This window comes from Bos taurus, chromosome 10 (genome assembly GCF_002263795.3).
Source record: "Bos taurus isolate L1 Dominette 01449 registration number 42190680 breed Hereford chromosome 10, ARS-UCD2.0, whole genome shotgun sequence".
Taxonomy (NCBI): Eukaryota; Metazoa; Chordata; class Mammalia; order Artiodactyla; family Bovidae; genus Bos; species Bos taurus.
In genome coordinates this window covers 85597134-85621977 of record NC_037337.1, presented here as the reverse complement: position 1 = coordinate 85621977, position 24844 = coordinate 85597134, and the positions used below count along the sequence as shown (strand labels likewise).

General features: G+C 54.0%; 1 protein-coding gene across 1 annotated transcript; it reads right to left on the bottom strand.

The window, feature by feature from the left end:
• Nucleotides 1-3201: 3201 nt before the first annotated feature.
• On the bottom strand, nucleotides 3202-22373 carry VSX2 (visual system homeobox 2). The gene is made up of 5 exons (NM_001193250.1): nucleotides 22004-22373; nucleotides 20603-20687; nucleotides 16727-16850; nucleotides 4256-4436; nucleotides 3202-3527 (listed from the first exon to the last, which is right to left on the bottom strand). Exons 1-5 carry the CDS (start codon nucleotides 22371-22373, stop codon nucleotides 3202-3204), a joined length of 1086 nt encoding a protein of 361 aa, NP_001180179.1.
• Between the last annotated feature and the right edge of the window lie 2471 nt (nucleotides 22374-24844).

Genomic DNA, 24844 nt, shown 5'->3' with positions numbered 1-24844 from the left:
TTTGTGGCATCATGGCGTCTCCCCACCTTGATTATCCGGAGCCCTATTTGCATGTCCTTCTGCAGAGAGTTGTGTGCCTCTTCCCAGGGTAAATTCCCTGGGGTGGTCGTCCAGGAGGATTTCTGGCAGCTCCCAAGCCTCTGAGGGTCCCACTTGTCCCCGAGATCCAACTGAGGGTGGGGCAGCTGCCAAGCCCCCTCCCCTTGCCCCCGCCAGCTCCTGGAGGCTGCCATGGTGTGACCACCCTTCTCTCCTGCTCATCTGACACCTCTGCCATTGTCCTTGCTTCTAACTTGAAACAGTATGAGACCGAAGTAGGCAATGTTTTTATTTCAATTTAGAGCACAGGAGAACCCCTCATGAACGAGAACGCCTTGACCGATCCCAACCCCGTGGATGTGATCTTTCAGGGTTCCTCATCTCCAGCTTCTGATGCCTTAGGATACTTGCAATTTTGTTTCTTAGTGTTAGTCGCTCAGTCATGTCCGACTCTTTGCGACCCCATGGACAGTAGCCCACCATAGTCCTCTGTCCTTCTCTAGCCAAGAATATTGGAGTAGTCTTTCCTTTCTCCAGGGAATCTTCCCAACCCAAGGATTGAACCCTTGAAGCGCCATTCCCTTCAGCACATGAAAGTCAGAGATCTCCCACGTGTGCCCCCCAGGCTCCGGATCCAGGGTTGGGGGGTTGTACCTGGGCCCAGTCTGGGGTGCAGGGACAACCCAGCCCCTGTCATTCTGGTTTGATGATGGGCTGCCAGGAAAACCTCTTCCGAGGGGGGAGTTGCACATCTGAGCTGATCTGAAACAATCTTATAAGATTTCTTGAGCCAAAAGCTCAGCTGTAAGCCAAGCCTGCTCCCTCTGGTCTCTCATCCTGTAATTCCACCCAACACATCATCCGGACAGCGGGGCGCAGGTGTCTGCAAGCCATCGCAGCCGCTCTCCCCTTACCATTTCCCTTGTTTACTCTGCTTCTCCTCTCCAGGGATTTAGTTTACCTGACTCTCAGTTGCAGATGCCTCTGCCTCTTCCATTCATTGTCCTTTTACTGTTTGAGTTGTGGGTGAGATATTCGAGGGCATGTGTGTACACAAAAGGAAGGGTCTCAGGGCTCTTGGGGGCCAAGGTGGGCTGTGGGCCTCACCTGAGATGTGAAGGAACTAGGGCTGTTTGTAAGTAAGGACCAGAGGGAAAGGTCAATGTAATCTGTTGTGTGGGGAACAGGGAGGAGTCAGTCATAGGTAATAATTTAGGGGCTCACTGGCTGGGATATTCCAGTTATGCCTGCAATGGAGGAGGGTCCCATATTGCAGTGACAAATGGTGATGTCGGCTTAGTGGAGAAAAGCAGGCCACTGTGCCTCTACAGTAGTAGTAATTTTAAAATAGGAATCTAGTCATTTTGACCTAAACTTGACTTCACCGATTTATTGGGTAGGCCAAAATGTTTGGTCAGGCTTTGAACGAACATTCTGGCCAACCCAATACTTTTTATACCACTCATACACACAGACACTGCTCATCCACAGAGGACTCCTGAATCCCTCCCCTGCTGTTTTTACATCAATTTTATTCTTACTTGTATCTTTACAGAAAATGGCACAGAAATCACAGGTTTTGAATACCTAGAAGTTGTTACAGTTCCATATTTCAAACACTTCAAGTTTCTTTCTTCTGACTCTATGTACATTATTTACACACCAGGGGCTACCATCTAACTCTTCAAACCAAAGGGAGACAAAGACAAGAAGAACTGGGGGAAAGGTCCATGAACGGAATGAATAAGAAATCAACTTCTGATATGAAATTAAAATCCCAACTCACTGTCTCAGGCCTTTCTCTTGCAAGGGATTCCCTGCAAAGGTGGGTGGGATGATAGAGAAAAATCCATGGGAGTGAGGGGGACATGTGTCTGGCCTGGGGGTGGAAGGGACCGCTGCAAAGACGCCATCAGTATGGATGAGTCGTCCCATCAGCAGACAGGAAGAAACCCCGTCCCCTCTTCCAACACCATCACTGCCTGACTAGAGAACACGCTCCACAGCTCACAGCTGGCCTGAAGGTGTGTGTGCCTATAGTTTGGGTCTAACACTGGCTCCTCCCCTACTCTCCTTTCAGCTTTTCTCAAGCCCTTCTTGTGATCAACTCATGATGCCTATTTATAGCCCCAGGCCCACTCCAGGAATGACCTGGATAAGTTGAGTCAAGATGTGTGGTTTCCTGTGTGTTCATTTTACAGCTGGATTGGGTGGCTCCAAGGCAGGGCTCAAGGAAGCCAGTAATTTGCAAGAAGCTCTAGGGGAAGGATGCCTTGCACAGCAAGTCAGGGTCACAGGCAGGGTATCAGAGGTCAGGATGTTCCAGAACACATACCCAAGGGTCCCGGCTGGAGGATTTGGCTTCCCAAAGGGGCAGTAGCTAGAGCACCTGTGAGAGGTGCCCTTTCGCTGCAGGGCCCGCCCTGGCCTCACTGCAGGTATTGTACACCACCCCCCTGTGACACTGACATCTTTGCGGGGAGGAACAGTGGGACAGGCTGGGTGTGGAGGGCGGGTTCCCAACGCTGACTCTGAAGGGCATGACATGAAGGCTGGCCGAGGGGCCCAAGGCCGAGGCTTTCCAAGTATAATCTGGAATCTGGGCCCCAGTGGTGGGGGCGGGCAGAGGTGCCCGGTGGCTGGCAGGACAGGACACCCACACTGCGGAAGGGGGAGGAGAGTTCTGCTGGGGGGCTGAGGTGCTCCGGACACCAGAGTGGAGAGCAGGTTCTCCATCCCCGGGGCCGCGGTGGCAGTATTTGCAGCTGAGGGCTTTGGGTCTAGGCAGAACAGAATCCACCGGTGGCTACAGAGCTGGGAAGGAGGGCGCTTTGGAGCAAGAGACCAGAGGTGGATTCAGACAGTGAGAGTAGCCGAAGAACTGAGTGGAAGCAGCCTTAGGGGGTGGTCTGGGGCAGCAGGAAGGCTTCTGAGACAGGGCTGTGAGGATGAGGAAGGTGCTGGACAGGTCAGAACTAGGTAGGGATGTCTCAGCGTGGCCCAAAGCCTCAGCCACAACTGAGTTGTGCCTGGAGTCACCCGGGGGGTGGTGCACGGAGGGCCTGCGGGGCCCGGGCCTCGCCTGGGAGAACACCTCGCAACACCACAGGCCCCCGAGGAGAGCAGAGTCCTGGGGCTCCAGCGTCTGCGCGCACCCTTGGCCTAAGCCACGTCCTCGAGCCGCGCTGGACTCAGCCTCTCCGCCGGCCTGTCTTCGTCCGCGGCCTCCTCTCGCTCCGGCTCCTCGGCGCCGCGGACCAGGCCGTCGGGGCCGGACACAGTCCCCAGCACCTTGGTGCTGTGCTCCTGCGCTCTGGCTCGGAGCGCGGCGATGCTGTTTTCCCTCAGTTCCTCCTGGGACATGGCAGCGGGGGGCTCGGTACCCCGCTCCTCCGGCTCCGTCTTGTTGAGCTTGGGCAGCGCCTGGCGCTCCGCCTCGGGCTTCCTCCCTGACTCGGCTGCCGCCTCCAGCGACTTTTTGTGCATCCCTAAAAAGAATTGTTGGTATTCGGGTTTAGAAAAGCGCCTGGGAAAGCCATCTTGAACTGAAAAAACGGCAAAGATAGAGAGAGGCCAGAATTAAGGACGAGCAGAAAGCCTTACTACACACACCGTTGTCACGTGCGTCCCAGGGGTGGGGGCGGAGGCTGCGGCGGACCACCAGGCCCGGCAGAGGGCTCCTCCGAGCCAAGTCCCTGGGCTCCTGGCACCCCCACCCCGGGGATCCTGTCTGTCCCTTCACCAGCATAGCACTTGCTTCCCCCGCCCTCCCTCTGGGATTCCAGATCTCCGAACCCCAGACAAACTGGCAGGTGGGGAGATTTAGGGGGAAGAAGTCCTTTGGGCAAAGCCAGAATGGTGGCCAAAGGGACCTCGGGGCCCCCAAGAGGGGCGATTTCGTTCGCCACAACCCCAGCTCTGGCAAGGGAATAGGATACATCCCCTGGGGCAATAGCCACCCACTCCTCACAGAGTGACAGAACCCACAGAATGAGAGTCCTAGACACCGAGGGGCAGACACCCAGCCCTGGGTGCAGCCTGCCCTCGGAGCCCCCCTCTTCCCTCAAGGGAGACTGGGAGGCCAGCTTCCTGGGGCCTCTCTCCCGCCAGGCTGTTGTGGCCACCAGGCATTCCTGCCTCAGGGCTCTGTCCCCTCCTCGGGAGCCCGCTCCCCTCGCTCCAGGGGCAGGACCCCAGGGAGGGTGTGGGCTCTTACCCAGCAGCCACGGGGCGCAGGAGTCCATGATGCCGTCCTTGGCGGACTTGAGGATGGACTCCGGCAGGGGAATGGAGTGGCGCACCATGGCCCCGTAGAGTCCATACTCGGCCATGACGCTGCTTCGGCCCCAGCACTTTTCCCGCTTCCTCCACTTGGCTCTGCGGTTCTGGAACCAGACCTGCTAGTGCGGAGGAACAGGTCAGGGGTGTCCTCTATGAGGCAGAGGCCAGCCCCCACCCCGCCCCCACCCCCCCACCCGTGTCTGCCTGCCTGGAGCTAAGGGCCACACCTCTTTGATTGCCAGTGGCCCCATTCCCTGGTGACTTTGGTTTCTCCAAGTAAGGGCATCCTTACTTAAGCTCACCCACCCCTCGGTACCCCTGGGGTTCCTCTTGGTTCAGGGTGTCCAGAGTGAGATACAAGTTCTGCGAGAATATGATGGGCAAAAAAAAAATTTTTTTTCAATCAAAGCAGTTTAGGGTGATGCAATAAGATGCCTCCCGGACTGGGTCTTGCAGCTGGGCAGTTCCCATGTGGTCCTGTTTGCCGCTGAGAAACCTGAGCCTCATAGCTCTCATACAAGGGTTCACACCTCCAGCATCCCTGTCTGACTTGCAGAGGGACAGAGTCCTTTTCAGGGGATGAACTAGCAGTGCCTTTGGTTCAGGCTCTTCCTCCGCACCAGAACTCCAGAGGCCAGGGCAGTCCCAGGCGGGCGAGGTGAGTGTGGACTCAGGCAGCACAAGGCATTTCATCCAGGTGTCAGGAAGCCTGAACCTACCCAGAGCCCTGCGCAGGGGACCCTCCCAGGAGGCCTGAGTCAGTCTCCCTTCTCTGCCCTGTCCTGATCAATCCCTGTGGGGCCTCCGCTCACCCACTTTCCACAGGTTTGGACTTTAACCCTGAGTGATAGTTGGAGGAGCTGGGCAGCCATCCCTCAGTCAGGGAGGGAAGATAAAATTCTTCGTGAAGAGTAGAGCACGTAAAGGTGGGGACCTAGAAGACCGCGGTGGGAGATAACCGCTAGGGGGCGCTTCTCTGGCCCCGAAGTTGACTGCTGCAGGGTGGGAATGAGCACGGGGTTCGCTGGATCTATCAGCGACACCCAGCCGGGTTTTTGGAGGCGATCCCAAGGTCCCGGCCATGCTTGGAGGAGGGGGTTATGTCTTGGTCCCCCCAAGCAGCTTTCCTGAGGTTTCCGGCAGCTGACAGGAGTCAGGGCCAGGCCAGCTGCACTGTCCCTCAAGCTGGTGAACAGTCCGTGGGAGACGGGTGGACGCAGGAAGGACCTGGGGTCCCGGTGTCCCCCTTGTGTTCCTCTCACAGCCGCTCCACAGGCTCTGACTCCTGGGGTGGTGGTAATGGTGGTGAGACGCCCAAGCACCCCAGAAGTAGAGGGTGCGGTGGGGGGGAGGGGAGGGCAGAGGCCGGTTCGGAAAAATCTATTAGTTTCCTGGGCGATTTCCATTCCCTCGTCTGGACCAGGTCCCCGCCCCTCCCTCTGGGCCCCCGCCCCCCGCCCTCCGGGCGGCGGAGGTTTCAGCTTTTGATGAAAAATTGCTCCAGCTCTATTCAGGAGGCGGCAAAAGAAGAGTCACCCCCAGGGGCAGCCCTGGGCTGATTGAAAAATAAGTTAATTTCTGTTTGAATCGATGGGCCTCAGGCACTGAAATATCACGGGAAATTAAAGCGGCTGCTCTCCCGGGATCCGCGGCATTGACCCGCACTAATTAATGCTGGGGAGGCAGCGCGAACCGCGCCGCGAGCCGCTCCCCTTCCCCGGGGGACCCCAAACACTCCTCATTTAACTAATTAGACGGGGAAAATTGGGTGTTAATTTGTTTAGGATTTTTCTCCCCCTCCCCTTCCTCCCGGCAGCTCCCTTCCCGGCCCCCTCTCCACGCGCGGGGGCGCGGGAAATGAATGCGGGGCTCGCCGGCAGATGGCTGCCCCGGTCACTCTGCAATCTTCTCCGACTTGATTGCTTGATTAGGTCGTTAGCACATTAAAAAAAAAAAAAATTGCTTGCCGTCTGGCGCTGGCGTGATGAGTGGGACGCGCGGCAGCGCCTGGGTAATTTATCTTTTTATACGGCGAAGAATTTGATTTCAATCTGCAGATATATGGGGCGCCTTTGACACCTGTTTAACATCGCGCCGCTGACAGCTTAACCCTTTGCTGCCTCGGCCGCGGGAAGGCCTGGGCGCGGGGGTGGGGGGTGAGAGGAGGCGTGGAATCCGTGCGCCCCTGCGGTTCCCACCTCCGCCGCCGCCGCCAGGTGGCGGAGTGAGCGCCCCGGCAGCTCCGGGAGGCCCGGGGACTGCGGCGGAGCGTGGCTGGCCTCATCCAGCAAAGGGGGGCGCCAAGGGGGGCGCCCCGGCCGCACAGCCGCGCCCCCGCGAGGCCGGTCCTCTAAGGGCTCCGCGGTCACCGGCGCTTTGCGGAAAGACCGCATGATCAGTGCCCACCTTTACAATGCCCCTGGTTGTGTGAACCCTGTTTGGGCATTTCCTCATTTGTAAATAGCTAGGAACTTCTAAAAATGGGAGAGATGCGGCCTCAGACTGCCCCCCACCACGACCCCTCCAACCCCACACTGAGCCGCGCCCGCGCCTGTTAGAAAACGACCACCCCTCAGTCCCCCGGGTGGCGTCGCCCCCGGTGAGCTGCACGTTTGCCACCAGTGGGTTTGGCACCTCCTGGAAAGCTGTGGAACCAATGCAAGGCCGCCACCCCGGTCTGAACCAGACCGCACTGAGTGAACCCGGTCAAGGAATGGGTCTATGTCACCGGAAGGCTACTAGATGGCTGCGCTCTGGACGCTAAGGAGCGCAGAGCGGTGCGCAACGGAGTTCGGAGGAACTCGGCCCTCCGCCTGGCCTGGCTCTGCGTTGTGTATACATCTGTCCCCAGGGGCCCTGCCTGTCCAGCAGGCCCTCTGCAATACCCCAGGCCTGCGGTTTGTCTGAGACCTCTGTCCTCTGTCCTGTTCCCTCTTCCCCCTTAGCGCTTGGTGGTCCTCTACGTACTCACGTGTCTTAAGCTACATTTTCACACAGGGGGGGGCATCTAAAAGGGATAAGCCACAGAAAGGTGTACGTGGCTTCTGGTTTCATCCACCTGACAGAGAAGACGGCAAAGCGCGAACCCCTTAGAGATGGAATTCCAATGTGGAATTCCGAGTCTGACCACAGAAGGTTGAGAAGGCTATCTTGATGAATCTTAGGTAAGCCCTCTGCCTCCTGGGCAGGAGATGACCTTCCTGCTTGAATACAGTGCATTACAGAACAACAAGGCCGCTGGAACCCACGGAGGGGGCGGGCCAGACTCCAGACTGTTTTGGATTTTAGAAAAAATACGCGGTGCATATACTACATGTTATGTAACATTCTGTGGCAGCAGCACATTCCCGTAGTCAGATCCATCAGTTCTGATTTCTGCAGCAAAACATCCACATATGCATGAGGGACAAATAAAGAGCATGAAGTCCCATCTGGTTTTTGCCAAGAATGAGTTTTGATGACAAACTGATGGAACAAGTGTGTTTCAGCACAATTTAGAATCAGGTATCCTGAAGAAGGGATTGTGGAGAAAGCAAAGGCAGAGTTGCTCATTAACCACCACCACCGCCCCCCTCCCCCCGCCCCACCCCTGCCTGGAAAGATGCATTGCCCTGCCTTCCCCAGGATCGCATGAGCTTGAGAGGGGGCGGGGCAGGGCTCTCAGATGGAAACAGCATCTTTACTGGAACACCAAAGAAGGTGGTGCCGACTTGGGATTCAGATCATTTCTGAGACCTGTAAACAGAACCATTTTCCCCAGTCTCCTGATTTGGACAAATGAATAACTGGTCTGCGGATCAGATTTTGTCCACAGACAGTCCCAGAGGGGTTGGCGCCAGCTGGTCATTCAATCCAGGAGTTATTCGGACCCTTGGTTATGGGTTCCTGAAACGCCTGGCTCTCTTTGAATACCAGATGCTGCTCCAATTTATAGAAGAAACCTGGACAGCCAAAACAATTTCTCTTTAGGACAGTTGGCAGAGAAGCTGTGGCATTGGTGCCTTGGAGGGAAGTGGACAAGGAATTAGAATTAACCCTAACCACTCTTCATATTTGCGTTTCTCTTCCTTTCCGGGAAGCAACCAGTATGTGTGCAGAACCTAAACATTTGCCAGACGCATTGAAAGTAGTCCTGAACTGGAATTCCCAACTGTGACAAAAATTGCTAAGTCATCTTGGACAAGTTACTTGCCTTCTCTCAGTTTCAGTCTCTTCAAGCATAAAATAAGAATATCTATTTTTCTGAGTTGTTTTGGGGATTAATGAAATAAGTGAGGGGTGCCTAAAATCAGTGTTTGTCCCACAGAAGGTGCTCAATAGATGCTTAGTTCAGTTGCTCAGTCGTGTCCAGCTCTTTGTGACCCCATGGACTGCAGCACGCCGGGCCTCCCTGTCCACCACCAACTCCTGGAGCTTGCTCAGAGTCATGTCCATCGAGTTGATGATGCCATCCAACCATCTCATTCTCATCTCATCTCATCTCATCTCATCCTAGCATCAACAGATGCTAGTTATTATTACTTCTGATTTCCCTGACAGCTCAGTTGGTAAAGAATCCGCCTGCAATGCAGGAGACCCCAGTTCGATTCCTGGGTCGGGAAGATCCACTGGAGAAGGGATAGGCTACTCACTCCAGTATTCTTGGGCTTCTCTTATGGCTAGGCTGATAAAGAATTCACCTGCAATGTGGGAGACCTGGGTTTGATCCCTGGGTTGGGAAGATCCCCAGGAGAAGGGAAAGGCTACCCACTCCAGTATTCTGGCCTGGAGAATTCCATGGACTGTATAGTCCATGAGGTTGAAAAGAGTCAGACACGACTGAGCGACTTTCACTTTCATTTTTATTTCAGTGGAGGCACAGAAAGTCAGTGGGAGTCTGCGCAGGGAGCAGGTTCGTTAGTGGCATTACTTGCTCCTTTGGCCTCTTCCAAGACATGCCCTGCAGCGAGGCTGGACTGACAAATAATAATATCAACCACCACCCCAGGAGGTGTGGGGGGGGACAGAATTAACCTCCAGGCTGTAAGATTTTAATACAGATAGTCTCTAGTTTCCCCTCTAGGGGGTTCCCTGGTGGCTCAGACAGTGAAGAATCTGCCTGCAACGCAGGAGACACAGGTTCGATCCCTGTGTTGGAAAGGTCCCCTGGAGAAGGAAATGGCAACCCACTCTGCTATTCTTGCCTGGAGAATTCCATGGACAGAGGAGACTGGTGGGCTACAGTCCATGGGGTCTCAAAGAGTCAGACACGACTGAGTAACTAACACTAGACTAGACTTCCCCTCTAGGGGCCAAACAGATGCCCCGTGCAACACCCCCTGCATTTCTAATGTATCCCAGACCCCTGAGGCTCAAATGTAAGAGACCACCTATGCAGACGGCTATGAGACGGAGCTAAAAGGCCTGGACTGGAGAACTCTGTTCTGCCTCCAACTGCATTTGTGAACTTGGGCATGTTCTTAACCTTTCTGAGCTTCTCATTCTTTGTCTGCCCTATGATACCACTTCCTCGCAGGTTTGTTGTAAAAATTCAATAGAATAGTGCATGGGAAATGCCCAGCATGTTGTAAGAACTGGAAAACATTGGCCTGGTGCTGGATGAATTCTACGGACAAATGACCAAATGCTCGGTGACTCTATTCACACAAGCCGGGTCCTCTCATCTCCCACCTTAGTCCCTGTTTCCTGCTTGGTCCCTTAGCTCTGGCAAACCCACAGTACTCCTTCAGTTCCTCTCTTACTTTCCAGACTGCACACTTTCTAGAAGCCGCTACTCCACGCCCAAGGAAGTCAGGTCGGAACTCTTCAGGAGGACCGGTATGCAGACCCTGGCAAGGATCAGAGCCCTGCCTTCCTCTTCCAGGCCTCCAAGTGCCTGAGAAGGGGCTCACAAGGGACATTAAGGGTCACCAACTTGGGAGTCCCAGGCGAGGGAGAGTGGTGAAGTCTTCCAGCTCAAGGAAGAGCCTGGGTTTCCTGGTGCACTTCCTCTCACAGGTGGTGCCCCGGTAGCACTCAGAGAGCCCAGCAAGGAGGCCTCTGGCTGTCCACAGCTGGTGCCTCCACACCCGGCGGAGAGGGGCCCAAGAGCTCGTGCCTTCACAGATGGACCGGATCCATAAAAGGGCTTCTTGCCAGAGGGATGCTCTTCTGGTCCAGGGCACCCTTCAAGCCAGCCACACTGTCAGCCCTCTGTCCCGTTTGTGGGTAACCAGGGCATCTCTTGGAGAAGGCAATGGCACCCCACTCCAGTACTTTTGCCTAGAAAATCCCATGGACAGAGGAGCCTGTTGGGCTGCAGTCCATGGGGTTGCTAGAGTCTGACACGACTGAGCGACTTCACTTTCACTTTTCACTTTCATGCATTGGAGAAGGAAATGGCAACCCACTCCAGCGTTCTTGCCTGGAGAATCCCGGGTATGGGGGAGCCTGGTGGGCTGCCATCTCTGGGGTCGCACAGAGTCGGACACGACTGAAGTGACTTAGCAGCAGCAGCAGCAGGGCATCTCTTGTCCTTGAAAGCTCCCAGCCTTCTAGCCCCACATGATGACATGCCCAGGCCTCCTTCCCTCTGAGGTCCCTCCATGGTCACCCTCTAAAGGAGACACCATGCATAATAGATATTCTGCACATTCTGGCCCCTTGGCTACCCCCGGGCCCTGCCCTCCCATCTTGCCCCAGGCTATCAGGCCCTGCTTCTTCAGCCCCGTGGCAGTTTTCAACACATTCACCTACCTTCCCTCCTCTCCTCTGATTGGAAGCTGATTAATCTGCGCTAGTTGCTGGCGTGATTTAACGACCTCGCACTCCACACGCACTCAGCACTTCTGACAACATATTTCAGCACACCCTTTCCAGTCCCAGCTTCAGGCTCAGAGAAGCTTGACCTTGCTGTAGCCTCTGATGTCCACTAGAGGGCAGCTCTGCCTATGTTTCCTGGCAGGCCCAGGGAGCATCCTTCCCTGAATTCCTGGACAGGTCACTCCACTGTGTCACCCAATACTCCACTTTCTTCCACTCATATTAACTCACTTAAAGCAGAGACACTTTTCCTGAGCCTCTGACCCAGCATTTTTACACTGGTTACATAAAGTCACCTGGAGAGCTTTAAAAACAAACAGGGCTTCCCTGGTGGTCCGGGGAATCCACCTGCCAATGCAGGAGACACGGGTTCAATCCCTGGCTCCGGAAGATCCCACATGCTGCGGAGCAACTAAGCCTGTGCACCACAGCTACTGACCCATGTGCTGCAAGAACTGAAACCCTTGAGCCCTAGAGCCTGTATTCCACAACAAGAGAAGCCCTCTGCAATGGGAAACCTGCTCATGGCAACTAAAGATGAATCCCTGGGGTGGAGGGGGGGTGGAATGGGGTGGGAGGTGGGAGAGAAGTTCAAGAGGGAGGGAATATATGTATACCTATGGCTGATTCATGTTGATGTATGGCAGAAACCAACACAATAATTGTAAAGCATTTACCCTCCAATCAAAAATGAATACATTTTTGAAAAGGAAAAAATAATACAATAGTCTAGAAATCTTGAAGTTATATTTTCAATTTTAGTTTCTCAAAATAAAGGCATTTGAGAACTTTGAGAAAGAAAAAAAAAGAGTAGCCACCGCTTGTCACAACTAGAGAAAGCCTTGTGCAGCGATGAAGACCCAGTGTACCCCAAAATTAAAAAAAAAGAAATGCCATAGCTACACACCAAACCAATTAAATCAGTGTTGCTAAGTGTGGGAGGCTGGCACAAGTAATTTTATTTTACTTTAAATATTTATTTATTTGGCTGCACCAGGTTCTTAGTGGCAGCATGTGGGATCTAGCTCTCTGACCAGGAATTGCACCTGGGCCTCCTGCTTTGGGAGAACAGAGTCTTAGCCACTGGACCATCAGGGAAATCTCTGGCATGAGTAATTTTTTAAAAGCTGCCCTGGGACTTCCCGGGTGGTCCAATGGTTAAGAATCTGCCTTCCAGTGCAAGGGATGATTAGGGAACTAAGATCCCACATGCCTCAAGGTAAGACCTACAACAGCCTGCATGCTCAGTCACTTCAGTCATGTCTGACTCCTTGCAACCCCATGGAGCCCACCAGGCTTCTCTGTCCATGGGATTCTCCAGGCATGAATACTGGAGTGGGTTGTCATGCCCTCCTCCCAGGGATCTTCCCCACCCAGGAACTGAACCCAAGTCTCCTGCATCCCCTGCATTGCTGGCAGATTCTTTAATGCTGAGCCACCAGGGAAGTCCTGAAGGGCCTGCATGCCTCAACAAAAACCCAGTGCAGCCAAAACTTTTTTTAAAAAAGTAAAAAATAAAAAGCTGCCCTGTGTTTCTAATCCATTTCCCCGGCTGAGACACACTGCAGTCTTTTCCCAGTCATGTGGTTATCTATTAACTTCTGGGATGGAACCCTCTAAAACTTTGTTCCCCACCCTTGGGCAGGGACCACGTTAAAAGAGACAGAATGGAACAGCGCTAGTCAGAGAATCCAAACCTCATCCTTCCAAACATACCAGGTTGCTAAGAGTGGAGGTGAGATGGCTCTGTTTACTTGCACATCTGTAATGTAGGCATTCTAAATAAGTATAACTTCTGTCAGAAAAAAATACAGTAAACACATAAGTGAATGTATCAAAATACTGAGAATAAATGACCCACAGAGGAAATAAACTCAGTCTGGAAACCATTTCCTCTTCCCCAGGGCTGACATCCGGTGGGGGCTTCCAGAATGCCACATCCTAGCATTTCTCAGAGACACAGAAAGGATTTTGCATCTGGCTCTGATATGAAGTCCATCCTAAAGGAAATCAGTCCTGAATATTCATTGGAAGTACTGATGCTAAGCTGAAACTCCAATACTTTGGCCACCTGATGCGAAGAACTGACTCCTTGGAAAACACCCTGATGCTGGGAAAGATTGAAGGCAGGAGGAGAACGGGGCAACAGAGGATGACTGATGAAGTCAGGATGGCATCACTGACTCAATGGACATGAGTTTGAGCAAGCTCCAGGAGTTGGTGATAGACAGGGAAGCCTGGTATGCTGAGGTCCATGGGGTTGCAAAGAGTCAGACACGACTGAGTGACTGAACTGAACTGAACTGATATGAATACTAGAAATCTCTTCTTCCCCTAACAGTGCAACTTATCCCTTCACCCCAACTTAGAGAGATGTAGAGGGGGAAAGTGCTTGCCCTCAAAGCATAAAGGTTGAGGAAATCAGCCACTATTAAGGGGTTTGACCCCTCATCACTGCAATTGGCATTAATTATTCCAGTTTCTGTACATAAGTGTTCCCTTTACCTTCATTTGCTCTCTTGAGATAGTACTTGAATGGTACTGGGTTTGAATCCCAGTCCACCACTTACTTCACCTCTCAGCCCTTCAGTTACCTCATCCAGAAAGTGGGGATAAGAATAGCATCTAACTCAGCTAGTTGTTGTAAAGAAGTGATGAAAAAAGGCATGGAAAGTGACTAAGCACAGCACATGTCTGACTTTTCACATCTACACTGGGTTCTCATTAGACAGTAGGTCTCAGACACATCCAGGGGCTTCCTTGGGTGGGTCCAGCTGTCCACCTGGGGCCGAACATTCCACCAACGGCAGCCCAGAGTCAGAATGAGAGAGGTGACCCTGAGCAGACGGCCCGCTGGGAGGGACTCCCCCTCTTCCTTTCACAGATGAGAGATGGGAAGTGACTTGGCTTCTGCCATACCTGGTCGGTGTCAGAGCCAGAACTAAGATCTGGATCCTTGATTGAATATCCAGTCCCTTAACCTTCCCATTCCACCTGAGGATGTCTAACTTCAGACTTGGAGACTCTAAAACTTCCCCCCTTCCTTCTTTTCATGGCAAAAGGAGAAGAAGGTGGCAGAGGATGAGATGGTTAGATAGCACCACCGACCCAACGGACATGAATTTGAGCAAACTCCAAGAGATAGTAGAGGGCAGAGGAGCCTGGCATGCTACAGTCCGTGGGGTCACAAAAGATTCGGACATGACTAAACAACAACAGAGTGCATCCATTGGTGGAATGGTCAGCCCCAGGTGGACAGCCGGGCCCCAGGCTGGGCCACTGCTAAACACCACACACATGGCTTCATCACAGCTGCAACTGCCACTGTCATACCCATTTTACAGATGAGCAATGGAGGCTCAGGCTGGTGAAGTGTGACCTGCCCACAGTCATTCAGCTGGTACCTGGTGAGGCCAGGATGGTCCAACTCTGAAGTGAGTGTCCCTAACCACTGCACCACCTTGCCGCTCCTGTGCACGCCCTGTACTTAGAACACCAGCCACACAGGAATTGCTCTGCGGGTTGGAGCTTTGATAGATAGTTGTCACTAATAGATGTGAAGTCCTTTCCCAGGCCACTTGGTAAAACATTTGGTTGGGCATGCGTGCTAAGTCGTTTCAATCGTGTCTGACTCTTTGCGACTCTATGGACTCAGAGGACCAGGCTCCTCTGCTCATGGGATTCTCCAAGCAAGAATATTGGAGTGGATTGCCATGCCCTTCTCCAGGGGATCTTCCCGACCCAGGAATCAAACCCGTATTGTGTCTCTTAGTCTCCTGCATTGGGAGGCAGTTTCTTTTACCACTAATGCCACCTGGGAAGCTTCAAAATATTTGAGGATTGGGCCATTTGATAACTCACACCTTCTGGGGGCAGCATGTAGCTGAAGAACTAGGCAGTGCTGGAAGAGTTACAGAGACCCTTGCCTTGGCTCACCGATAGCCACAGATTCCACAGTCAATCCTTGCAGTCCAGGGAATCAATGTACTCCACACCCTTGGCTCCTCCATGCTGGTGCTGGTGATTTCAGACACCAACCTGTAGACAACCCCTCAGACAATTTTAAGAAGTCTAGAGTCTGCAGGCTGAGCATTTATAGCAACGCAGTTACAGCTGAGGGCAAGCTCTCCTTACAGCCTTTGGACTCTCCCACCCACCACTACCACCACCACGGCCAGATTTTAGGACAACCACTGCAAGAGACGAGCTGTTCCATTCTACTGGTCAATAGTGCAAACGTGCAACCAACCAAAGGGGAAGTCTGGCAACCTCACCAACCCTGGCTGCTTGTAAGGACCAGCTCTACCCTAATAAAGACCAGGTAGGGGTTACCACCACACATGAATTGGATTGGGTCTTGGCTTACACACACAGAGGATTCAAAATCAACATCCAGCCTTTCCCCACTGGAACTTAGTTGGGTGGGGATGATGGATCCAGGCCACCATGGATAATGTACCAAACAGATAATCTGCTTATGAATAATTGAGCTTATTGTTAGTGTCACCGTCTAAAGCCATTGGCTGAAATTCCCAATAGACTTCCAGGGGAGAGGAAGGCTCTTCTGGAAAAGCAGCTCTCGCTTCATTCCCCATTCTCTGGTTCTCCAGCAAGCGAGTGCAAAGAACCTACACACCTTATTTGGTTCCTTTGCTGGACTTGTCCCCTCCCCGCTCCTCCCCCTGCTCCCCAACACACATCACACCTGGAGACAAAAAGGAGGAGGAAATTTGGAGCAGAACGGTTTCAGGAAGTCCGGACCCTCCCTGCCTTTCCCAGCCTTGGCAGGTCAACTACTCCGGGCCACTCAGGTGTCCCGACAGAAGCAGCTCTGGTTCAAGGTCTTGAATTAGCTATGGCAACCTCAAATCTTCTGGAAATGTTTTTCCACCCCAGCCCTCCTTCCTTAGAGGCCCTGTCTGGAGAATCATCAGACTTCATTTCCTCCTGGAGAAATGATTAAGCAACCCATTCCTGTCTGCCAAGGGGAGTCCTGGACTTGGGAGGATCCTGCTGCTGCTGAAAGGAGGCCTGGTGCCCAGCACAGCTGAGGACAGCCCCAACTAGTCAGGGCTGACTCTCCACAAAACTCTCCAGTAAGGAGGTGAGGGGAACGACTTAATGAGCTGGTCCAGGAGACGTCCAGGAGCAGGAGCCCTGGGCAGGACCAGCTGCTGGGATGGAGGCAGTGGGAAGTAGGTAGGAAGGGAGAGGGCAAGGTCTTCCTCATGGGGGAGGCAGCTCCCCTCCACCCCCAGGCACCCAGGCCTTGAAGCAGACGTTTACCTCCTGTGAGACACCTGGCGCGCCAGAGACCCTGCTCAGAACCCTAGACCCACATAGGTGCCTCTCCCGGCCTGCCATACTCCTCAGGAAGCCCACAGTCTGCGTCTTGTCTGCCAAGACTCCAGTCCCTCCAGCAGCACCCATCTCACGTGGTGGGTATTCAGCTAAAATCTGCTTAAATGAACTGTTGCACGAGGAGGTGATTACAGACAAGCACACACTGGGGCAGGAGGGTGAAAGAGGGGTATGTGGGAGCCTGGAGCAGTTGATGTCCCTGAGGGTGAAGAAAGTGTGAGAGAGGGACTCAGGGCTGTTTTACCTGTATCCTGTCTTCGGGCAGCTCCGTTTTCATGGCCAGCATCTCCCGGGCATAGACGTCAGGGTAGTGGGCTTCATTGAATGCCTTCTCCAGCTCCTCTAGCTGGTAGGAGGTAAAGATTGTCCTGAGGGGAGCAAACCCAGAGAGTCAAACCCAGCAAACCCCGAAAATGGAAAGAGTTTGTCCCAGAGAGGACAGAATAGCCCTCCCCTGTGGCTCCTAAACAGCCCCCAAACCCAGCCTGGGCCAGTGCAATTGAATACAACCCCTCTCTCCCGCCCCCATCCCCACACACCCTCTGGACTCTTCTTCATTCCAGTCTGAGGGCCCACACTCCCTTCTAGTGCTTAGGGCATTATTTCAGCCCTCTGGGACATTTCATACTGGGAATCTTCCTGAAAGTGCTTTGGGGTAAGGGCGTTAAGATACAAGCTTTAGGAAACTGCAGAAAGCCCCTATTCCTCCTCCCAGGCCCACAGCGAAGGGCTCACCAGGTAGATAAGTGCCCCAGCCTCAGGCAGGACCTGCCGCCCCAGGCGCCCCTCACAGACGGGAGAGTTGGTCTTTTAAATTGTATTCAAGAGTTCAAAGTCTCACCGGAAGGTCAAATGCAGCAGCCCCCCAGGGTTTCTACAGTGGAGAACTAACCGCACCTCCCAGCCCCTCACCCAACCCTGCTCGCCGGCTCCGGAGAGCTGCCCTCAGAGTCTTGGGCAGAGAGGGGGGAAGGGGGGTGCTCTGTCCTTTCTGGTGCTCCGAAGGCAAGGGCCACCTTCCCACCATCCCACCACACCCAGGCTCACCCACTCACCCAGCAGGAGCCGCATTTAGGGGCAGTTCACTCTGGTCATCCCAAGAGAGCCTACCTACACAGCCCCCAACCCCCGCAGAGCTATTTACATCGACCTATTTTGAGTTATTAACATAAACTGCTTTAAGAGTCCAGTAAAAGCTACATCCTCTTCGCTAGCAAATGGATATGCTCCAACACACAGTTTTCCACCTCCGATATTTAGGGGGTTTGTAATCCCCCTTTCTCAAATAAATACACTACACACCCCCTTACCAACATAAATTCTTCTCTTTTCAAACCTGAATTTCACCAAGTTCTAGGCGACCTTTATCCTGCACCCTCCTCAACAATCTGGGGTGTAATACTGTACAGATTTTACAGACTCAGCTTCTACAATGGTTGAAGTAGAGCCTCTGGGATTTGAACCCTGGGACCAGTATGAGGGGGCGGCGTGGTAAAATCCCTCGCTGCAGCCCCTGATGTCACCCAGGCTGAGGGAAGAGCATGGATGGAAACCCCAGGTATTCCTCCTGCCGGTGTTGGCGTTGGCATCCTGGAGGATGATACAGGGGATGTGTGAGAGAGAAAGATTCTGCTCTTTATGGAAAATGACTGGTTTGATTCTAAATCGTTGCTCCTATTCTCTTGGGGGGAATGGAATGCTTATGTATACAGAAAGTTAATTCTTCAGAATTTTGAAGATCTGCTGCTTTCTATTTCTCTCTTGCCACTTACTGAAAGGGCCCCTGAACAGACAGTCAAAATAAACAATCAAAACGTGTACGGCTTCTTCAAAACTAGGAAAAATAAAACCCACAGCTATTGTGGCCTGGCCAAAGCCAAAGAAGAGAGATGATGGCAGATTATTCAGTGGTTCAAGTGCCAGACTCTGCTTGGGAGAACTCTTATTAAAAAAAAAAAAAAAAGAACAAAACAAAAACAAGAAAGGAAGAAAGGAATTAAGAAACGAAACAAAGTGAAATGATGCCTCAGATCCCCAGACTTGCCTGAAAAATCCCAGGAACAGAAGAATCTGGCGGACTCAGTCCATGGGGGTCGCAAAGAGTCAGACACGGCTGAAGTAATCCACCAGACCCTTCAGTTTCCCATTGCAACTGAGCCTCACAGGTAAAGAGAAGAAGAAAATCGGAAGACTCCATCCCCACTCCCCTCTCTAACTCCTTCAAGCCCCCTATGTTTCTGGGAGGTTAAGGGATCTTCATCTCTTACCACCAGAGTCCAAGGTTTCTTACCTGAACTCCCCAATCGAGAGATGCTCAGATTTTTTTTTTTTTACTAATTAAAAATGGCACCAGCCATTCTCCTGTCTTCAATAATCTGTTCCCCTCACACATTAGAAATAGCCTGAAACCTAGTGCAGTTGACCAGTCTCCTAGGGGACCCTTCTGAAGCACCCAAAGTTTTTCCCAGGGGAGAGGGTATCAAGTGAGGACAGAGGGTCGAGAACCTTAAGCATGGACTTTGGACTGCGTGTCAGGCAGCTCCAAGTGCCACACAAGGAGATGCCCCTGTGCAGAAACACTGTCCTTGCTCTCCTTGCTCGGGGAATCCCTCCCCCACCCCAATTCGGGCAGCAGCACAGAAGCCGGTCAGCCAGACTCCCACCTGCCCTCCGGCAGCCCAAAGGCAGACAGGATTACCGACGCACCACCCCCCCACACAACCTGCTAGCCTGGGACCAGCCTGAGTTGGGTGCATAGGAGGTGTTTTAATGAATATTTGTTGAAACGATGACTATAAAAAAAATGACCCAGGATCAGGACTAAAAACAACGCTTCCGTTCACAATAAAACACAACAAAACAAAAACAAACAGCTGCCTGAAGGGAACAAACCGAGGTCACCAAGAAACCAAGCCAAAGTTCACCCACATTCAAGTGGAAACCTGTAGGGGTCTGAGAAGTCAGGAAGAGCCGATTTAAAATGTGGGATCATTTCCGGGAGTGAAGCAAGAGAGAAACGCAGACAAGCACCCAGAGACAGTGTGCAAAGAGGATGAGACAAACTGGGGAGAAGAGGATGAGGTGGGTGGGGAGGAGAGCGCCCCAGGGGGAAATGCCCACAGGTCGGGAGGGAACCCTAGGGGGGAGCCCACCCACACAGGGACAGCGAGGGAATCGGGAAAACAGAGCCAGGGCGAGCTCAGGGCAGCGCCTGCAAGCAGCACCCGCAGAAAGTCTGGTCGATTTTTGTTTCTCACGAGCCTTTATTTCTTAAAACCCTCCAGATAAATTTACACTAGGAATTGGTAGCGGAGGTGCGGGCCACGGAAGAGAACGCGGGTCTCAGGCAAGGGCATTACTTTGCAGGACTGAATTTTAACTTTGTGCAAGTGATGTCTGTTTTTTAAAATATTTAAAGGGAAACAAAGCCAAATAACCTCTCTCTTTTTCGTCTGTCTGCTGCAATGCAGCCCACTCAACTCCAGCCAGGGCTGGCGGGGGCATCCGGTCCACACACTCCTCCTCCCTCCCCATTTTACAGACAAGGAAACTGAGGCTTACGGATCAGAGGAGCAGAACCCGAAAGCAAATTTGCCATCCATGCGGATATCACGCTCAAGATTTGGCCAGCGATGGGAGCAGAAAGACAGGGGGGTTGGCGGCGCTGACAGCGACAGCGGAGAGGAACGGGGAGCCGGGCAGGGGGCAGAGGAACCCGCTGGGGCGGGAGGCGAGAGCCGACCTGTCCGCCCAGAGATGTGCGCGACTCTCCTAATGTGCAGAGGCCGGGATGACATATGGGTGTTTCCAGCCTCTCTCTGGGTAGGGTTTGGCCCTATTTGAGGCCTTTCCTTTCTCCCGGAGAAGGGGAGAAAGCCTGAAACGCGCGGCTTCCTCGGCGGCCTCTCCTAATCCTCACCCGGCATGGCCGGACGCCAGGGCCCCGGGAGGATGTCCCCAAACTCCTGGTCTCCCGGTCCGACCTCCCCGTCCCGGCACAGCCGCGGACCTCAGATCTACAGCCGGCAAGATTCGGGTCCAAGGGACCCGATCCTTCGAACTAGGGACCGCAGGGGATGGGTGAGCACGAAGGTGACGGAAGGCGCTGCAGGGGCCTTACCTGTGTCGCCGCTTCTTCCGTTTCTTGGTCTGGTTCAAAGCCGATTTGGACATTTTTCGGTCGCTGGAGGAAACATCTTCAGAATCTGAAAAGCGGGCGGAAGCACAGGCGGCAGAATGGAGAGGGGGCGCGCACGGCAACCCCCGGGCGCGTCGGGCTCCCGAAGCCCCGCGAGGGGCCCACTCCCGGCGGCCTCGGGGAGCCGCCCAGCCTGCTCAGTCTCCCCGGGAAGCCCTCGGCGAGGGCGACCCCATCCCTAAGCCGAGGCTGTTTCTACCCATGCCGGCGCCGGAATCCGGAGGTGGTGGACGGATTTCGTTGTAAGAGAAGCAAAGGCCCCGACACGCCTGGGACGCGGACGGCAGGGGAGCGAGACAGCCTCCTGGGTCGCAGGGTCCCCCTCCGGCGGTGCTCGGGGCTCAGCGCCCTCCCCTGCGCTCAGCCCCGGCGCCGGGGCGCAGAAGGTGGCCCCCCATCCCCTCGGAGCAGAGCCCAGGGCGCGGAGAGCTGGACCCCGGGAAGAGAGAGGGGCTTCTCGGGCACAGCCCCCTTTCCACTGCCCGCACCGTGCGGCCCCGCTCGGGACTGGAGAGACTGCGGCGCGCCACTTTTCGTTGCCCCTCCAGATATTAATAAAAATAAATAAATAAAACGAGAGCGGAAAATCGGGGGAATCGAAGAGCGCGAATCAGAGGCGGAGGGCCGAGCCGACGGAGAGGTGCGGCCGGGAAAGCGGCCCGTAGGTTCGGTGGCCCCCCAGCCCGCGAGGGTCGGGATCCCGGATACGGTGACGCTCAGGTGGGATCGCGGATGCCGACCGCTTGGGCTGCCGCGGTGGCCAGGTGGTCCTGAAGCTCGCGAGGGGAAAAATCAAACCCAGCTGACCAGTGCGGGGTGGGTGGGTGGGGGGTTGGAACAGAGAGAAGGAAGAAGGGCAAGACAACTTTGGACATCAGGGCTGGGGCCCTAAGCTGGCATCGGCTTCCCCGGTGCTCACGCCCGAAACGGAATCGGGCTGTAGGAGCGTGGTTCCTTTGGGAGGCCGCGGCCCAAGTGGAGCAGAGAAGGGGGACCCCTGGCCTGCCCCACGGGCTCCGACACCCTAAGCCCCTTTTCCAGTGGGGCCCCAACCGGGCGCTGCCGCAGAACCGGGTTCAACGCGCAGACAGGACAGCTCGGCTGCCGGAAACGCGGGGGCCCAAAGCCGGCCACCGCGGGGAGCATTTTCCCGTCCCCCCGGCCCAGGGCGCGCCGGCCCCAGGCCCGCGCTGCGACCCTTCGGCCTGGCACCAACTTCTGCACCCGGAGGAGCAGGCCTGGCGATGCAAGCCAGAGCCGACAGCGTGGGGTTCCCGGTTCTCACCCCAGTCGGGGAAGCCACACAGCCTCACCCTCACCTACCCGAGCTGGCCGTCTGGCTGGTGTCCAGCGGCCCCGACGCTCTGCCCAGCGGCTGTAAGTGGACGCTCTGCGGGTCGGACAGCACTTCCAGGAAGGTGGGCTGTGCGTAGAAGCCGGGGAGCCCCCCGGGCCCCAGTAGCCCCATGCCGCCCACTCCTGCGGGACTGAGCACGGAGCGCGCAGCCAGCAAGTGCCCGGGGGCCAGACCGTCGAGGGTAGCACGCGGGTGGGAGCTGGGGGGCTCCTTGTTCAAGCCCAGGATCTCCTGAATGCCAAACCCGGTGCACCTGGCCGGGGCGCTCCCGGAGGTACTCTTGGCCACTGTCTCGGCTTTGGGCTTGTTCAGCGCTTCCCCCGCTTTCCCGGTCATCTCTTGGCTCTTTGGAGGGGCCGAGGCCGAAAGTCTTGTGCTCCCCCCACCCCCCCGGCTGGCTCCCCGCTTCACGAAGTTGGTCCCAGGTGCCCCCTGCGATGTCTAATGCTCTGGAGCCCCAAGGAGATTCCCCTTTTATCCAACCAGGCGGCAGCCCAAGTGGGGTCAGAGCTGAGCAGCCAATCACCGGGGCCAAGAGCGATTAGGAATTCCAAAAAGCTGGCAGCTCCCTCCGCAGGCAGCGCTGAGGGGCCAGGGCGCTGGGGGCCGGGGCACCCGGTGGGCTCTGTAGGACACCCATGGGCAGGGGCCCCCAGAGACTGAGATGAGGCAACAAGATTCAGGGCAGTCCCAGGAGGTGGGTGGCTGGGGATTCTGGGCAGAGCCAGCTTAGACTGTCCCTGGAGTAGGGTGGGAGGATGGGATGAGGGCAGATCCTAGAGACTGGGAGCCTTGCTCCCTCCCTCCCTCAACTCCTATTCAGGTTTGGCAGGGTCAAAGAAGCCCAAATATGGGACCCCTGGGAAAAGGAAGAGCAAGGAAGGAGCAAGCTTCCTGGGCAAGCTGTGTGGTGGCAATGGGGAGAAGGAAGGGCCTGGGGTTTGAAGTGGGAGATGTGGGGATCTCCAAAGCACAGGATACAATGCCTAGTTCAGAAGAGCTACTCAGTAAATATCCCCCAATGAATGAATGAATAAAGGGGTCAGGTGTAGGGATCCCTGAAGGTAAAGAGGAGTGGTGGTGACTTCTTCTGGAGAACAACGCTGGACATCTGAACATTTTCCTAGAATAAAGCATGAAGTTCGCCCAAAAGATTTGCTCTTCTATCCATTCCCTTAACTAATTAAGTAATGAGCCCCTACCAGCTCTGAGCTAGGAGCTAGGGCTTCCCAGTCAATCAGGTGGACAAGTCAGAGGGTCTGCTATACCTTAGAGTTCACTGAGCAAACAAATGAAGAGGAGAGCATTGTTAATGTGGAGGGAAGGAGGAGGGTGTGAGGGGCAACCAAAAGGTGCGCTTCTGTCCCCAGTCTACAGGGGATCCCTTGACTAACTCCTGTGTTGGAAGCTGCAGAATTGCACCCAACTGGGCCAGTTGAAAGGGAACTGGTCCATGAGAGGCAGCAGGAAACTGCTTTATGCAGGCAGGCCCCTCACCCGGAGAAATAAGAAATGCCTGAATTCCAAAGGCTACTGATTCCTTGCTTTCAGGGAGGAGGGCTCCTTTGGGTCCAAGTGTTGAGTGAAGGCAATTCTACACACACACACACACACACACACACACACACACACACGCACCATGGACCCCGGAGTGCCTGCACTCCATCTCCTCAGCTAATTCTTCTGTGAGCTTTTTGGGGCTGAGGACTGTCTGTCCACCTTGGTATTTAATACTTCCCTCTCCACTGTGCCTAGCATAGCATATAGTAGGCTTTTAATAAGGGCTTCTTGACTTGAAAGCAAGGGGAAATAAAGATAGGGTCAGTTGCTTTGGGCAGACCCTAAAAAACAAGGCTGGTGAGAAATTCCATTCAGGATTTCTGGGCTAGTCAACAGCACACTTCCAAATAGATTGAAATCCCATAACTCTCCCAGCCTACTGCCAGAGTATCCAGTGCCCTCTCTGGTCACCATGAGGTCAATCTGAGAAGTAAGAGGAAAGCTTATAGGATATGGAAGCTGAGGCCTTGCACAGGGCTGTTGGAAGGTAGGTCTTCATCTGCTCTGGCCTGGTTCACATAGGAGCCAGAACTAGTCAGGGACATCCCTCATTGCAGAGGTTGTCTGGGAAACAGGCACTGTTCACTCCAGTGACTGCCTCCTTATCCCATAATAATGCCTTGCCTACTGTGCACCCATGTTCCTGAGTCCATTTACACAGCATGATATCAGGTCTTCACAAGAACCCAACTAGCATCTTGGTTCCACATTTGGAAGCTGTCATAGCTATTCTTACTTGCAAGGTGTAGACTCAGGGATATGCAGTCTCAAAGGCATCCTTCACCTTTATTCTGTGGAATTGGGTTTGTTGTGATACCAGTCACACAGACAACCAGGAGCAAAGCAGTGGCCCTGCCTTCCAGATAAGAATTTCTATCCCCATTTCTTGAATGTGAAAACTTAAGTTTCCAGGAAGGTTAGGTGACTTGTCCCAAGCTCCCTAGCTTGTAAGTAGCAGAGGCCAGACTCAACATCAAATGAATCTGGTGTCAAAAGCTGTTTTCTTTTGACTCCATCCCTCTCTTGGCCTCCTTTCTATGCCAGCCTACCCTGGGAGGATAAATGGGAATGTTTCATAAATGGCAGTTGTCATATCCCTGACTTATCACAGGACATCCACGATGAGCCAGATGCCAGCCAATGGGCAAGGACGTGAGTGATGGAAAACAAGCATGTGAGTGATGGAAACTCGGCTCTTGCCAAGAGATGAGAATGAAAAATCTCTTGACCAAACCTTGTGTCTGAAG

Excerpts from the sequence above, each read along its gene's own strand:
- VSX2 (NM_001193250.1), bottom strand. The coding sequence starts at position 22,373 with ATGACCGGGAAAGCGGGGGAAGCGCTGAACAAGCCCAAAGCCGAGACA. Across the intron at positions 20,688-22,003 it reads CAGCCAGACGGCCAGCTCGG|ATTCTGAAGATGTTTCCTCC; the intron begins GTAGGTGAGGGT and ends CCCGCTTTTCAG. Across the intron at positions 4,437-16,726 it reads TGCCCGAAGACAGGATACAG|GTCTGGTTCCAGAACCGCAG; the intron begins GTAAAACAGCCC and ends CCGCACTAGCAG.